We start from the raw sequence: 14,661 nt of genomic DNA, 5'->3' as shown, positions 1-14,661 counted from the left end.
GTTGTGTGTTTTACCACATAAGCATGTGATCAGCTTCATTTGAACCAGGATGACTGAAAGTGGGGCAGGAGTTGTTCTTCTAGCTAAGGAAGGAGGCCTGGCCGCCAGGCAGGCAAAACAACAGGTATCACAGCAGCACCCTTCTAATAAGGTTAGGAAGATGCTCCTGACAATTAGAACTGTCAGACAATGGGATAACTTCTGTAAGATACCGAGCCGATCATCCATTTGTCAGAAATATGTCATAGAGAATAGCAAGGGTTGGACCTTTAAGGTTCTTTTAAACTCACAACCTTTAAGACACAAACGAATATTCATAGTGAAGAAAGAAATAAGAGAATAGAATGCTGCTGAACTCAACTGCACTTTTTTCTTTCTTTCCTTTCTTTTTTTTTCTTTCTTTTCTCCAACCCCCTTTCTTTCTTTCTTTCTTGCAGAGAGCAGATGTGGCCGTGGCCCCTTTGACTATCACCTTGGTCCGGGAAGAGGTGATAGACTTCTCCAAGCCATTTATGAGTTTGGGGATCTCCATCATGATAAAAAAGCCGCAGAAGTCCAAGCCAGGGGTCTTCTCCTTTCTCGATCCTTTGGCTTATGAAATTTGGATGTGCATTGTGTTTGCCTACATTGGAGTGAGTGTCGTCCTTTTCCTGGTCAGCCGCTTCAGCCCCTATGAATGGCACAGTGAAGAGTTTGAGGAAGGGCGGGACCAGACAACCAGTGACCAATCCAATGAGTTTGGGATATTCAACAGTTTGTGGTTCTCCCTGGGAGCCTTCATGCAGCAAGGATGTGACATTTCTCCCAGGTCAGTCAGCTCTTTTCAACCCCTTTGCTCAGTGCTATGTTTTTCTTGGTAAAAGCAAATACTGAAAAGTTAAGGGATACGAATTAATTGCAGACTTCACTGTACTCGGTGTTTCAACTATGCGTTCCAGTCAACCATCTATTGCATGCGGTGGAATGTCTGGACGCCTCCTGTGTCTGGGTCAGTTCTGTCTACTATCTGGCTGATGCGCTCTGTCGGGATTCATAGGCATAATCACAGCTCTGATGTTTTCCAGCTGAAAGGTACACAGAAAGGATGGGAGGACAGTATGGCACAACCAAGTTTTATTGGACTCTTGCTATAGGCCAAGCAATGTTTTAAGTCTTCCATGTGTATTTATCTCATTGAATCCTCACAGAAGCATAAGGTGGGGCTCTCATTTTATCTCCTTTTATGAATGAGAAACCATAGAAATGCTGACTATCTTGGTAAGGCTAAACAGCTGGTAGCTAGGTGAGCTGAGATTCAGACCACCATACTGTACTGCTTCGGAATGCTGAAGGAGCAGTGCATTATGAATGGGCTTTAGCATGCTCTATGTAGCCTTCAGCCAGTCACCTGACCTTCAGTTTCTTCATCTTAAAGAGAAAAGTTCTTTTTCTTGATTCTAAGAAAGACCTTGGAAATAATCTGGCTCTAATGGTGGTGACAATTTGTTTCTGGCAGTTCAGAAATGAGGGTTCTCAGAGGTGCCTGTGATATCATACTGAGAGTACTGTGGTGAGCAAATCAGTGAGGTTCCAGCCCCACACACGGAACGAGAGTAGCTCTGGTTTGTCTGTTTTATATATTGGACTTGTGAATATTTCTTGTGTAAAAGGATTCTGAAGCTAAGAAAGAAAGAACAGTGGGAAGTAGGGGAGAGAAATTTGAAAACCACCAATCTAGACCAATTTCCACATTTATTTACCTCCTGTCTTTGTGTGTAATGTTCTTTCAAGTACACTCTGAAATGTTCGTGCCACAAATCTCCAGTTTCACTGAGAAGGAAGCACTGACTGTATTTCCTCTTACAGTGGCATCATGTCTACGAACTTCTCCAGTAGGCAGTCCCTTATAGATCAGCAAGTTTCTGCAGCATGCAGTGGGGCATGGTTAAGGATTTGGCTACCATGCATAGATTTGCACACCCTCTCCCTTTCTGGGGGTATAACTGCGTATATAGCAAGGCCTCATGGACATGCACTGGAGATATCTTTACCACAGTTAAGATTATTTTGCATTTGAGTGTCGATGAGGACCAGTATTCCTAAATGGCAATGGAATAAAATCTTTCTAAGGAGTTTCCTGCAGGACTCACTTTGCCGGCTGTATAATTCAGATAGTCTCATCATTCACCATTATAATTTTGTTTTTCTTTAAATAAGAAGACAGCCGGGGGCGGGGTGCATGGGAGAGGAGGTGTGAGACTGGATACTTGGCCAATACTGGCAAACACATGGTGAAGAGTAGACAGAACCAAGCAGGAGAAGGGCTTACTTAAAAATAAATCAGGCCAGTGGATAAACAGTGAGAAGAAATAGTTCTTAACTAGTCAGTATAATGTAGAGCCATCAAAACATGTGTGCATCTCACAAGACCCACGGGCTTGTTTTTTCTCCATTATTTCCTTCCTCAGTGGGCATCTTACCTCCTAATGGCACCACGGTGGTCTGGCCTGAGACTCCCCACCATTCCCCCAGAGGATTCAAGTTGGTGGCCAACAGCTGAGTTCTCTGCCAGGCATGTTAGTGCTTGACCTTCACAGAGTTTGGCAATGGTTCCCCACGTCACCACAGCCCCCATCTTTCTTCTTTCATCACTTTGTTACTCAGCCAAGAGGGTATCCGAGTTTGTGACCTCTGGCTGCAAGAGGGTTCTCTGAGGGACATCTGCGTGTTCCACAAGCATATCTTAGGAACTGACACTGAGGTGAAGATGAGACTGAATAGGAACATACCCAGTCTCCTTCGTCACAATTTCTAATCAAACAACTCCACTCTATGCCTCTGCTTCTTCACTGGTAAAACGGAAATAAGAGTTTCTACCTCCAAGACTGTTGCGAGGTTTAGGAGATTGAACATACAGACCCCAAAGCACAGTCTCCAGCCAGCACAAAGGGAGCACTATAAAACAGACGCTGTCTTTTATAATTTTATCAATTTTATACATTAGGCTTCTGTGAAACCTCACTAGGAGAAAGTGTGCTTACACTGCTTTGAAAGGCACTGGACTTCTCTCTTATGGGAAAGTCCAGCATCAAAGCGGAAACAGCCAGTGGTTCCCCCCCAGACCAGCAGTGCCCAGATTCCTGAGGCTCCTCCTCACAGGAGATGGGAGGATTTGTCATTCATTCTGGATTAAAGGGTCTGACAGACACAGGAGTACACCTGACAGAATAGGGAGTTTATCCACGTGAGACAGATTCATTCTTATCGAGTCTGCCCTGGCCAACCCCAGATTTAAGGACCTATAAAAACCCCCTAAGAGCCAGAATATACATCACAGTGTTCCTTGGAAATATATGTTAAAGAGAAAAGGTATCCTGCTAGGGTGAAACAAAAAGACAAGGATACTTTGGCAGTGATCTGGGCCAGGGACCACGCAGACAACTGTAAACACTAACAGATTTCACACACATTTCCTGATGAATTAAAAAAGTTTCGTGATGTGCATGACACCAGGTTAGACACTGTAGATGCTTTGATGGAAAGTATTTTTAAGGCGCTTGCATATATTAAATACCCTTTCCAATGAGTTTTGATTAATTGTTCTTGCTAATTACTGAAAGAATATGCCGTAAATCCTCACTAACTTAGAAAATGAGGGAATTAAGTTTCATTTGGATTGTATCTGCACTCATACACAAGTCATTCTATCTCTTTGTAACCTCTTCTAAATTCATGTTAATGTCCGTTAACCAAAGCCAACAGAAGTGGCCAAATGTGGCTGTCTGCAAGAAACAAAATGACCTGACCACAGTAACATGAACACAGAGTTACATTTCTCACATTATAAGAAAAGTGGTGGCAGACATTGACTCTTGCTTGATTCAGGGACATCAGGGTCAGCTGCCCTGTGACTCTTTCTTCATGCTTACAAGGTGGCAGCTCCCAGATGCTATGTCCATATTCAAGCAGCAAGAAGGAGAAGAACCGTTGCCAGACATTTCTATTTCTTTGGATCAGGAAAGCAAGGCTTAACAGATCCAAGGTTCCACCCCAAGCACAAGTCTACTCCTATCTCATTAATCAGAACCATGGACGATGATCACTTCTAGTGGCAAGGCAGGCCAAGAGGCAAGAATTTGGATGCTGTAGCCTCTAGAGTAGAAGGGGTGGGAATGGATGTTGGGGAGTCAATCGGCAGCATTTTCTCAAGTGCCTGAAGTCAATGTGTTCTGCACCAGCACCATAAGTAAATAAAGTAACCTGTAATCAGCACATTTAATGTTGTGTACCAGTAAATACTACTGAAATGCTTTAAAGACTCCTCCCTCCTCCCTTTAAAATGTGTATATGAAAATGTGGCTTTGTGTAACCTATTTTAACATTCAAAGTTAAAATTCACTTTAGCTGTGATCACAGATAAAAATGTCATCCATGAATTGACTTGTAGGCCTGCTTCTTGTGCCCAAAGATCTATTTTTAATACATATTTTAGATTCCTTTTTTTTTACAGACAGGAACATTTTGAGAGGGGATATATGACAGATAAAAAAATAACCACAGTCAAAATTTACCTCCAATTTCCTCAACTTTCCTTCCTGTACCTTTTCTTCTGTTTGTGGCCAATGCCATCCATTTATCCAACAGATGTTACTAACTGGTTATGACACGCAGGGCACAGCACTGGGTTCTGAGATGTAAAGATATATTGATGATGAAGCAAGGGGGGTGGGAGTCTTTGCTTCAAGGAGCTGGCACTATAATGGTATCAACAGACATTAAAGAAGTAATTGTGAATGTATAAATTGTGTTGTGCTAGAAATAAAGTGAACCTACTACAGCAATAGGTAATAAGGGAAGTGGAATTAAAGGGGACTTAACTTAGCATGTTCTGAGGTTTCTCTGAGGAGCTGATAGGTAAGGAGAAGTGAGGCTCATTAGGAATGAGAGACATAATAGCCATGTGTAAAGGCTCTCAGGTGGGAAAGAGTACAGTGCTTTCAAGGATGGGAAGAGTTACCAGTGTGCCTGACTCATAGTGAATGAGGAACATGAGGGTTTGAGATAACATTATAAAGCAGGTAAAGGCCAGATCATGGAGGGCCCCATGGCCATAGTATAGATTTAGAGTTTCACTCTCAATACAATGAAAAGACATTGGAATTGATTTACATGCCAGAATACCACTCTGGGGAGCTATAAGGAAAATGAATTGGAGCAGAGAATAGGCAAGAGTAGAAGCAGAGGGACCGAGCAAGACGCTCTCCCAGCCACCCAGGAGAAATTATAGTGATGGAAATTGTGAGGGTTGTGGAGATGGATTTGTGGTCCACTTTGAAACTAGAATTAACAGCACTTGCTCATGGACTGGATATGTGAAGGTGAGGAGAGGGAAGCGTCAACGGTGAATCTAAGGCAGAGGGAGCACTTGAAAAACACGGAGCTATCTAGTACCAGAGACCTTTAGCTCTGGGTGGGACCGTTAGCATGATCTCAGTTCTCCATCTCATGTTACAGGTGAGAAAACGCACCCAAGGGGAGAAAAGGATGCTCTCTAAAGGTGACTGAGATAGTAATTCTGGTTTTAGTGCCCAGACCGGAGCCACCTACCATGCAACCTCAATTCAAGGCTTCTTGGCCTGCAAGTGAACTAAAAGTGAGCCTCTTCTGTTCTTTATTCCCACAGCTTCCACTTCCCCATTGGCTTTTCCATGGGGTCAGTACTTCTCTGTGTTCAGGCGACCTCAGCATGGAGAATGAGAGGAATTTGGAAGGTCTTAAAGAGCAGAGGAAAATGGGAAATTAGACTTCAGCTTTCAGAACCCTCTCTTATTCCTGATTTTTAAAAGTATCAGAATGTATGATAATTATCTCCACCTAGTGAAGATAATTACCCTCAGTGAGAAGTCACAAGCAGGGGAGTGATGGCACTTGGAGATCTCTGGGAACAGCATACCACAACACCCAGCTAATGGACTTGTTGGGGGCCTTGTAACTAACTGATTCACCATGGGAACAGGAGAGCCAATGAACAGAGCTCAAACCACAACACAATGACAGCCTGACCTTTGCATTCACACACAAATACCATAGCAACCAATACCCTCGCCTCCACATTAGGAGGTGAGAAGCCCCCCCTCCGCCCCCAGCTCTCCCTCCAGGCCTCCCAGAGATAGCCAAGCAAACATCTTCCTCCTCCTCATGTGGCTGGAGTGGTGCAGAAGGGAGGAGGAGTGCTGAGAGTAAACATTTATGAAAGCAGCCTGAAATTATAACAGTTCACCTTTAGAAAACATAAGCCTCATATAAGACATAGATTTACTGCTGCAAGGAACAGTGTCACAAGCATTATTGGACAATAATGATGCAAGAAAACTGTGATCGATGCTTTCAGTCTTGGAACTGGATGTGGGGGTTTCTGCTGGGACACCTCAATTAGAGTCACCTGGGATGTCTGTCAAAGTGCAGGTTTCCAGGCCCTGCTCCAGATCCACAGAACTGGAAATTCTGCCATGGTGGCAGGTGTGATCTGTGCATGGACTGCCTAGGAGTGCCCCCCGCCCTGCCCCCATTGAAGGGGGACTCCAGCTCAATGCCTCCTTCCTTTCTAACTTTAATCCTCTGCCACCTGATAGTGAGACCCAGAGCCAGGTTCTGATACCGAGCAGTTTCAGACCATTGAAAAGCATTAGAGTCAGAGTTTCAGAAGCTCTGAAAGCCACATGGGAGTATTACAATGAATGCAATGACAAGAGGATAAAAGCTTCACTGGGTAAACAAGTGAAAAGCATCATTTTCTGCATCTCAGCCAGAGGTTCTGGCCATTAGCAAGGGGGGGGAGGGTCAAATGGCTTGCTCTGTCTGGACTGCCTGGAAGTCTGAGATTGGAATAGTTTTGTTGAAGGAGAGATTTTTTTCTCCTCCAAAATCACAGTAGGCAAATTTACAGAAAGTGTTTCACAGAACTGAAAGGGATGATCAGGACCATGTACTCACTCATTCAGTGTTTCTTTACCACTTGTTAGGAGGTAGGCATGGTTCAAGGAGCTAAGGGAGATGTCAATGGACAAAGCAGACAGAAATCCCTGCCCTCCTGGAGCTTAGCTTCTAGTGAGAAGGCACAGGCAATAAACAAAATGATAGATGATAATCCCAATTTGATAGATGAAGACCCCCACTTAGAGAGGGAAGAAACCTAGCCAAGGTCACGTGGGTCATTAGTGTAAGTTCAGTAACACAGGAATGGAGGCGGCTGGGGACTGTGATGCACTGGGACACATGTGTGTCAGCTAAAGAGGGCCACTCCCACTCAGTTCTAGGCAGTCATTGTCATGGGAACTCTCTGCACATGAAGCAAACACATGCCTAGGTTCAGCTTGTGGGGGCGCTACTTGGAGACCCCTGAAAGAACGGTGGGAAGTATAAAAACACTACTGTATCTTTAATACATTTAGACACACATGGAATCATACCTACATATTTTTTAAAGGATTCTCTTCTCCTCTCCTCTCCTCCCTTCATTTTTGCTCCAAGTATAACATCTGATTGCTATGCTTTTCTTTTCTTTCACATGCCCTGGAAAATCCAGGCCATGGATGGGGGCTGCACTAGACGAACCCCCTGTTTCTTCTTAAACCCTCTCTGGAAATACAGCATTTGAGATTAAGAGACCCAATTGTTCATCTGGAAAAAGTTCTATATAGGGAAAATGAAAGCATAACTAATTGAATTATGGGGAATGTTTGAGGAGCCTGATAGTTTTAAACACGAGTGAGGTACACCATCCAACTGCGGCAAATGAATACTTGCACCCTAGCTATGTTTAAGGGAGATAATGGGTGAAATAAGCCCAAGGTACCTAGCAGAAAATAGATGGTGTCAAGCACATGAACACAGAAATTACACCCCTGGGTGATGATAGTCACTGTGATTATCTGGCAGCTTAATGAGAAAGGGCCTTAAAATAAGGAGACACAGTAGCTGCTGGGAGCAGAATGGACAGTCATACCCAAGGGGGGGTACACGGCAGCAGGTTTTGTCACAGGGGGCACGTCCACACCGTTGAAAGAGGAGCTTAGAATGAAACTCAATCTCAGTCTCCTAAGAACCCAGTGGGGGAGTCACTTCCTCTCTGTCTCACTTTTCCCCGATACAAACTTGCAGCAAAACAGTCTCTACTATGTACCACCCCCATCTAAGGCTTGTCTGCCTCTGTCTCCCAGGTGCAGTCAAAGCTCTAGCTGAGTCAAGTGGCGCGTCATTCTGTTTCCCAAGCCCCGTTCCACTTGTGTGCCCTGACATTCCCTCTACTTGGACTGACCTCTCCCATCTTTCCTGCTCAAGTCCTCCCCGTTGTGTGAATGCTGCCTTCCAAACCCCAATGGCTCCCCTGGAGCTGCTTTACAGTAACGGTTATAGCTTGAACTCTGGAATAAGACTGCCTGGACTGGATCCTAGCTCTACCACTTACGAGCTGTGTAAGCATGGGAAAATAGCTTCTGGGCACCGCAGTTCCTTCTTCTGGAAAATGAGGATGATAATCTGAAGACCTACTTCCAAAGGACATTTTGAGTATTAAAAGACAATTCATGGAAAACTTCTCCTTTGCTTGCATAGGGCTGACATACTAATAGCAAATGCTACTGACATTGTTGTTGCTATAGCCAATGTCACCTGGACCTATGGGGACATCTTACATCTTCAACCTTCCACTGTGCTTCCCATATATATTTATTATCAAGACACAGACTGGCGAACTTACCTCTGCAATACGTTCAAAACCTGACATAGGTTGTCATATATTCTAATTATTCAACACATGTTTGTTGAATGAATGGATGCACTTTCTAAGACCACGTCATATTTTTCACTTAATGTAGAGGAAGCAACCTGATGGAGAGAATTTCTGGCTGTCACTAACTGTATGTCACATGGAGCAACTCAGTCCTGCTCTTTGAATGGATCTGGAGGAAGAGGTAGAATTGGAGAAAAGGAAGTTAAACAGACCCAGAAAACAAAGTTTCCAGTCAGCCTGCCAGTTGCTCCCAATTCTGACCAGTTGTCAGAAATGCTCTCATCTTACCTATTTGGGGGGAAATAATAGTGATAATTGCTTTTATTTGTCGCACCTAGTATATGTCAAGCACTCTGTTAAGTGTTAGATCACATTCCTTTTAATCGTCATGACAACCTCTGCCCAGGTACATCAACACCATGTTATAGATGAGAAAACTGAGGCTCAGAGTGATTAGCTCCCATACCCATGTTACCCAGCAGAGTCGGGATTATAACCTACGTCTGCTGGATTCTAACACCCATGATTAGTCCTTGGCACACTACTGTGACACACCACTGTTTTCCATGACCGGAAATCTTCTGAAGATCCCTCAGGGCTCCCTGTGGATTGTTAGAATTCATTAAAAAAGGCACCCTTAATTTTTTAATGAACCTTTTTTACTTTGGATTTTTCTTTCATTATTATTGTTCATAGTATCTTTGTCTTTAAAACCCACCTCTGAGGAAGGAAAGATGAGCACCCAGGAGTATATCCTGCCCCCACCAGGAGTGAGTGTAACATGGCCCATGGAAGTGAGGAAGATGGTAAAAGAGAGACAAGAGCAAAGATGTAATTGTTGTCACTTTGGAGAGACCAACCTGTGGTTTCAGGTGGGAGGTCACCACGGGCATACAGCAGGTTCCATAGCCAGAGCCAAAAGCTGGAGAGGGCAAGTTTGTAACTACAGCACTTTAGGTATAAATAGGGGGTAGAACGAGGCAAAGGGGGATCACAAATGGCCCTAAAATTGTGGAGCTAGAAGCAGCTGGAATCTATGCACATCCTATAGAAAGAGTTGTGCAGATGTGACAAGATGTATGTGTAAGGATGTTCACTGCACTGTTGTTTTAAGAAGCTGGAAGTAGTCACTGTCCCCCAGTAGAAATTCCAGGAGAGAAGTAATGGCTCATCATCAGATGAAGTGCAATGCAGCTGCTGAAGAAGGTGTCAGGACGCCTATGCTGCTGTGCAGAGACCTTCAGGGCTGCACAGCAGGGAAATAATGGGGTCTGGGCCAAAGCACGGGCTCTTTTCACTGCACCATGCTGTCTCTCTGGAACAAAGGGAACTGGGGGTGTGCAACCAAGGGCTAAATTCTGTGGTATGTAGAGTCAGTGCCGGAGTTTCTCGGAGACAGGAAAAATGAGTGTGGGCTGCAGTGAAAAGAGACTTCTGGGAAACGCTGGACCATGCCTTGAAAGATGAGATATGAAAAGCAAAGTGAAGAGGGAACTCTCTGATGGCAATCACCATGAGCAAAGTCACTGAAGCAGGCATGTGTGTTGAGCCATGGGGCTTGTCAATCAAAGTCATCCCTAGGTACTCATGAGCCAAGGGTTCAAAGCTCATCAAGTTCAATAATACACTCAATACCATGACTTTTGGGGCCCTTAACTGGTTTTAAGGCCGTTAGAATGTTACCCAAGAAACATACAGAAGTGAAAATGGGCTATGTTGGGCTAGATCTTTAGTTGCCACCAGAAGATAACTTCCAACTCCCTGTGGAGTACCTTTATTGATTGGTGTTAAGGCTTGGTCAACCATCAATGGAAGCATGTCAGCCAGGGTCTAATTTCTGGAATTCAGAAGGTCCTGGCTGGATGCTCAAGGAGTCCCAGCCACTGCTGCTGCAAGTCATTTATCTCCTGAGCAGTAGGCAGCAGGGGCTGTCAGGCAGAAAGAAGCCTTCCCCCCTGTGGAATTCTGGCTGGGCACATATTTGGTATTCATCTCCTCTTTCATGTCCTATTCTTAAAAGCAATGTTTTTTTAAAGATTTTATTTACTTATTTTTAGAGAGGGGAGAGAGAAACATCAATGTGCGGTTGCTGGGGGCCATGGCCTACAACCCAGGCATGTGCCCTGACTGGGAATCAAACCTGTGATGCTTTGGTTCGCAGCCTGTGCTCAATCCACTGAGCTATACCAGCCAGGTCATGTCCTATTCTTTATGTAGGTACCCATCTGGGAATGGGAGCAAGAACAGAAATGAGTTTATTCTGTTTTGTCTCTGGTTACTGTGGTTATGTATTTCTACAGATACAAGAGATGATTATTCAGGGAAATGCTTCAATTGAGCACCATGTAGGATCTAAACCTTACATTAAGCACAATGCTAAGCATTACAGCAGATGCAAAGACGCATGACTTCAGATCTCTGACTCTGCAAGTCAGTAGAGGAAGCAAGATATACAAGAGAAAAGGTAGATAATGAGGTAGAATGTGTATCTCAATAATTTCCAAACGTAGAATTTATAGTCAATAGGTGGAGAAGAGAGAAAAATCACTGAGGACTAAAATGATCTGGACCAGCTTACTACAAAAAAAGACTTGGGCTGGTCCCAAGGAATAAAATTAAATTCATAGAAGAAGAAACTCTAGGTAAGGAAGTTGGGGGTGGGGGGTGGGGGAGGGGGTGTTCAAACAAAAAAGAGGAGATTACTGTGTTTTGAGACCATATTCCCATTATTCAGATAGACCTGAGTTTGGCTCTTAGTCCACCAGTTACTAGCTATAGACTTGAGCTAGTAACTTAACCACCAAGCCTGTTTCCTCAACTGTAAAATGAGCCAAGGGGCCATTAATACTAATATTGCAGGATTTTTATAGGAATACATGAGCAAAAAGAAGCTAAAGCATGTTGCCTAGTGCCTAACCTATACCAGGGGCTCAAAAAATCTTAATTTGTATATCTTAATTTTCTTTCCCTTAATTTGTGTTAATCACTTTACTTCCTTCTACTTTGTCCCTGGCCTCCCACCAATCATCTTTTCTCTGCTAAGAGCTTTCTGAGGCTCCCCGACCTGCATCTCCTTATCTGGCTATGCTCCTGGCCCAGCACCAGCCAGAGGAAAGGCTGGAGGCTGTCCGCAGGAGAAGGGGAAGGCTGCCAGGTGCAGTGTTATGACTTGAGGATATTGGCAGCATTATTCATCCCATCCCAGGGTTGTTCCCCAGCTCCAACTTGGACAGGACCTGGACCTGAGGGCCTCCTGCTCTCCCAGCATAACTGGTCCTCTGGGCACGGACGCTTCCTTGCCAAGCCCCTCTGTCCACCACTCCCTTCCTGATCTCCTGAGCACTTGGTTTTGTTTCTTAGTGGTCAGCATAACGGTGGTTTTCTCTGCAGCCCAGGGTGAAAGACTGGTTTTGCAGGACTTGTAAACGTGCAGGGCTCTTCAACAGAGTAATTAGGAAGACCGTGTTCTCTGGAGTTCAACCTGGGCCAGATTCTCCCTCTTATACTAATTTGCTGTTTGTCCCTGGGCCACTAGCTTTGCAACCCAGCACCTTTGTCACTACTGCTGTGTAACAAGCCACCCCCAACCTGTGGTATAAAACAACAGCCACTTTATTATGCACAGGATTCCACAGGTCAGGAAATTTGAAAAGACGCACAGTAGCTTGGCTTGGCCCTGCTTAAAGATGTGTGGGGCCTCAGACGAAAAATCTGCAAGGCTGTGGATGACCTGACATATGGGTGGGGGGAATCATCAGAAGTCTCATTCACACACATGGCTGGTAGGAGAAGCTGTTGTCCTGAACACCCACACGTGCCTTCTCTGTGCTCTGCTTAGGCTCCTCATAGTATGGTGGCCAGGTTGCAAGAACAGATATTCAAAGAGAAGCGGGCAGAGGTGTATTATCTTTTATGGCCTTACCTTGGAAATCACACAAGGTGACTTCTGCCACAGTTACAGACCCAGCCATACCAAAAAGGAAGGAACAAGGATTCTACCATTCAGTAGACACGTGCCAAATCATATCATAAGAGCACATGGATGGGAGAAGTTGTTGTGGGGATCTTGAAAAATACAATCTGCTACACTTTACATAAAAATAAAAGGGTACTTTCTGACATCATTGCAAATATTAAATGGGACGCAGTATTTAAAGTACTTAGCATGGTCCTGATATGTAATAAGTACTCAATAAAAGGTATGTTTTCTCTCTTTTTCTCTCTCTCCCCTCTCACCCCCATGTACAGATACTATACATATATGTGAAATTTATAGTCAGTGTTTATTAATATTTCATACAGTCAGTGGTTCTTAATATTTTGTGTCCATAATAGACACTAGTAACTATTTAAGTTAATGACTCTATAGATTATATCCTTAATGAACCTATGGAGTAATGCCTTGAAAGTCAGATAGTTTCTTATGTAATTACCTCTAACTTTGGAAACCAAGGTCAAGAGAATTCACACAGTGGTTTGAGTTAGCGTTGAACAATGCTCTCCTGTAATTCAGACTTGGATGAAGGATTTTTTGTTGCAGATAACTCCAATGACTCTTAACAAACAATGAGCAATTTTTCAGAAGACTGATGTTTAGATTTCTTTTTTTATTTTAATCATTGTTCAAGTACAGTTTTCTCCGTTTTACTCCCATTCCAGCCCGCCCACCCACCCCTCCCCACTTCCCTCCCATTACCACCCTCCCCCTAGTTTTTGTCCATGTGTCCTTTAAATTTGTTCCTGTAAACCCTTCCCATGCTCCCCTGAAATTCCCTCTTCTCTCCCCTCTGGTCACTGTCAGCCTGTCCTCTATTTCAGTGTCTTTGTTTATGTTTTGCTGTTTCTTTGTTTTGTTGTTTAGGTTCCTGTTAAAGGTGAGATCATATGGTATTTGTCTTTCACTGCCTGGCTTATTTCGCTTAGCATAATGCTTTCCAGCTCCATCCATGCTGTTGCAAAGGGTAGATTTCAACACCTGTCAGGATGGTAGGGCCTTGAGCATCATCATAATCCCCAGAGGCAAATGAAAGGAGATGAGAGGAACACAATAGCCTGGTGTGTTCTCATTGTGCAGGTCTGAATGCTGAAATGAACGAGGTCATTGCCTTTGCTTTTTTTGAGACTGTATAGATTGTTCCTGCATCCCACAGCCCAGGTTCCCCCCATTTAGGTAGTATTTGCTCAGTGGTTCAGCAAAGTAGAACAGTCAGAGTTAGCAAAATTGAGTCACTGTGCCTTCGCATGTCCACACTAAGAAGTAAAGCCAAGAGAAACAGACAAAAGGGGCATCGGGGTTGTGTAGAGAGCCTGGCTGGACAAGGAGAGGACTCAGAAGAGACAACTGTGGCCAAGCAGCCTAGGGCAACTCTTTTTCTTCCTCAGACTTCGGTCTGAGTGACCTGACACGCTACAGTGGAACGTTTACACCGAGCCCCTTCGGTCCGCTCTCTTCCTAGTTTGGTAAAGAGTGCACACACATAACAGACATCAGGTCTTTGCTCGCATGATGTTTATGGTTAAACTAAGGACATAAGACAGACACACAGGGAACAGTGGACTTACCACGCTCAGGAGTATCCTGGGCCCCAAGTGCCATCCACTGGTAACCCAAAAAGAAGAGATGGGTATTGGTAGAAGGTCAGTCCTCATCTACACATCTGGCGGGAGAGGGAAAAAGGACAGACACATTATTAAACCATAAGCAAATTGGTCAGGCCACTGGCTCTTACATTTCACTACATCTGTTGCATCAAAACTCAAAAAAGTAAGGAAATTTTTCATACTTATGTAGAGGAGATTCATAGTTTATTTTTTAAAAAACTTCAGCCTCTTTTAATCATGCTGATTAAATTTGATACAACATTCTAAGCAAAGGAAGATTTTAATTGGAG

At 44.0% G+C, this 14,661-nt stretch overlaps 1 protein-coding gene across 6 annotated transcripts in view; it reads left to right on the top strand.

The window, feature by feature from the left end:
- GRIA1 (glutamate ionotropic receptor AMPA type subunit 1) overlaps window positions 1-14,661 on the top strand; it is a 274,574-nt gene that overhangs the window by 190,238 nt on the left and 69,675 nt on the right. For all 6 annotated transcript variants that reach the window (XM_045825118.1, XM_045825109.1, XM_045825123.1 and 3 more), the window contains one exon: window positions 438-808. In XM_045825118.1, the coding sequence (XP_045681074.1) occupies window positions 438-808 (371 nt within the window). The remainder of the gene's footprint in view (window positions 1-437; window positions 809-14,661) is intronic.

Source organism: Phyllostomus hastatus, unplaced genomic scaffold (assembly GCF_019186645.2).
Source record: "Phyllostomus hastatus isolate PE091 unplaced genomic scaffold, TTU_PhHast_1.1 phas_contig_150, whole genome shotgun sequence".
NCBI lineage: Eukaryota > Metazoa > Chordata > Mammalia > Chiroptera > Phyllostomidae > Phyllostomus > Phyllostomus hastatus.
This window is presented reverse-complemented; position numbering and strand designations above follow the sequence as displayed.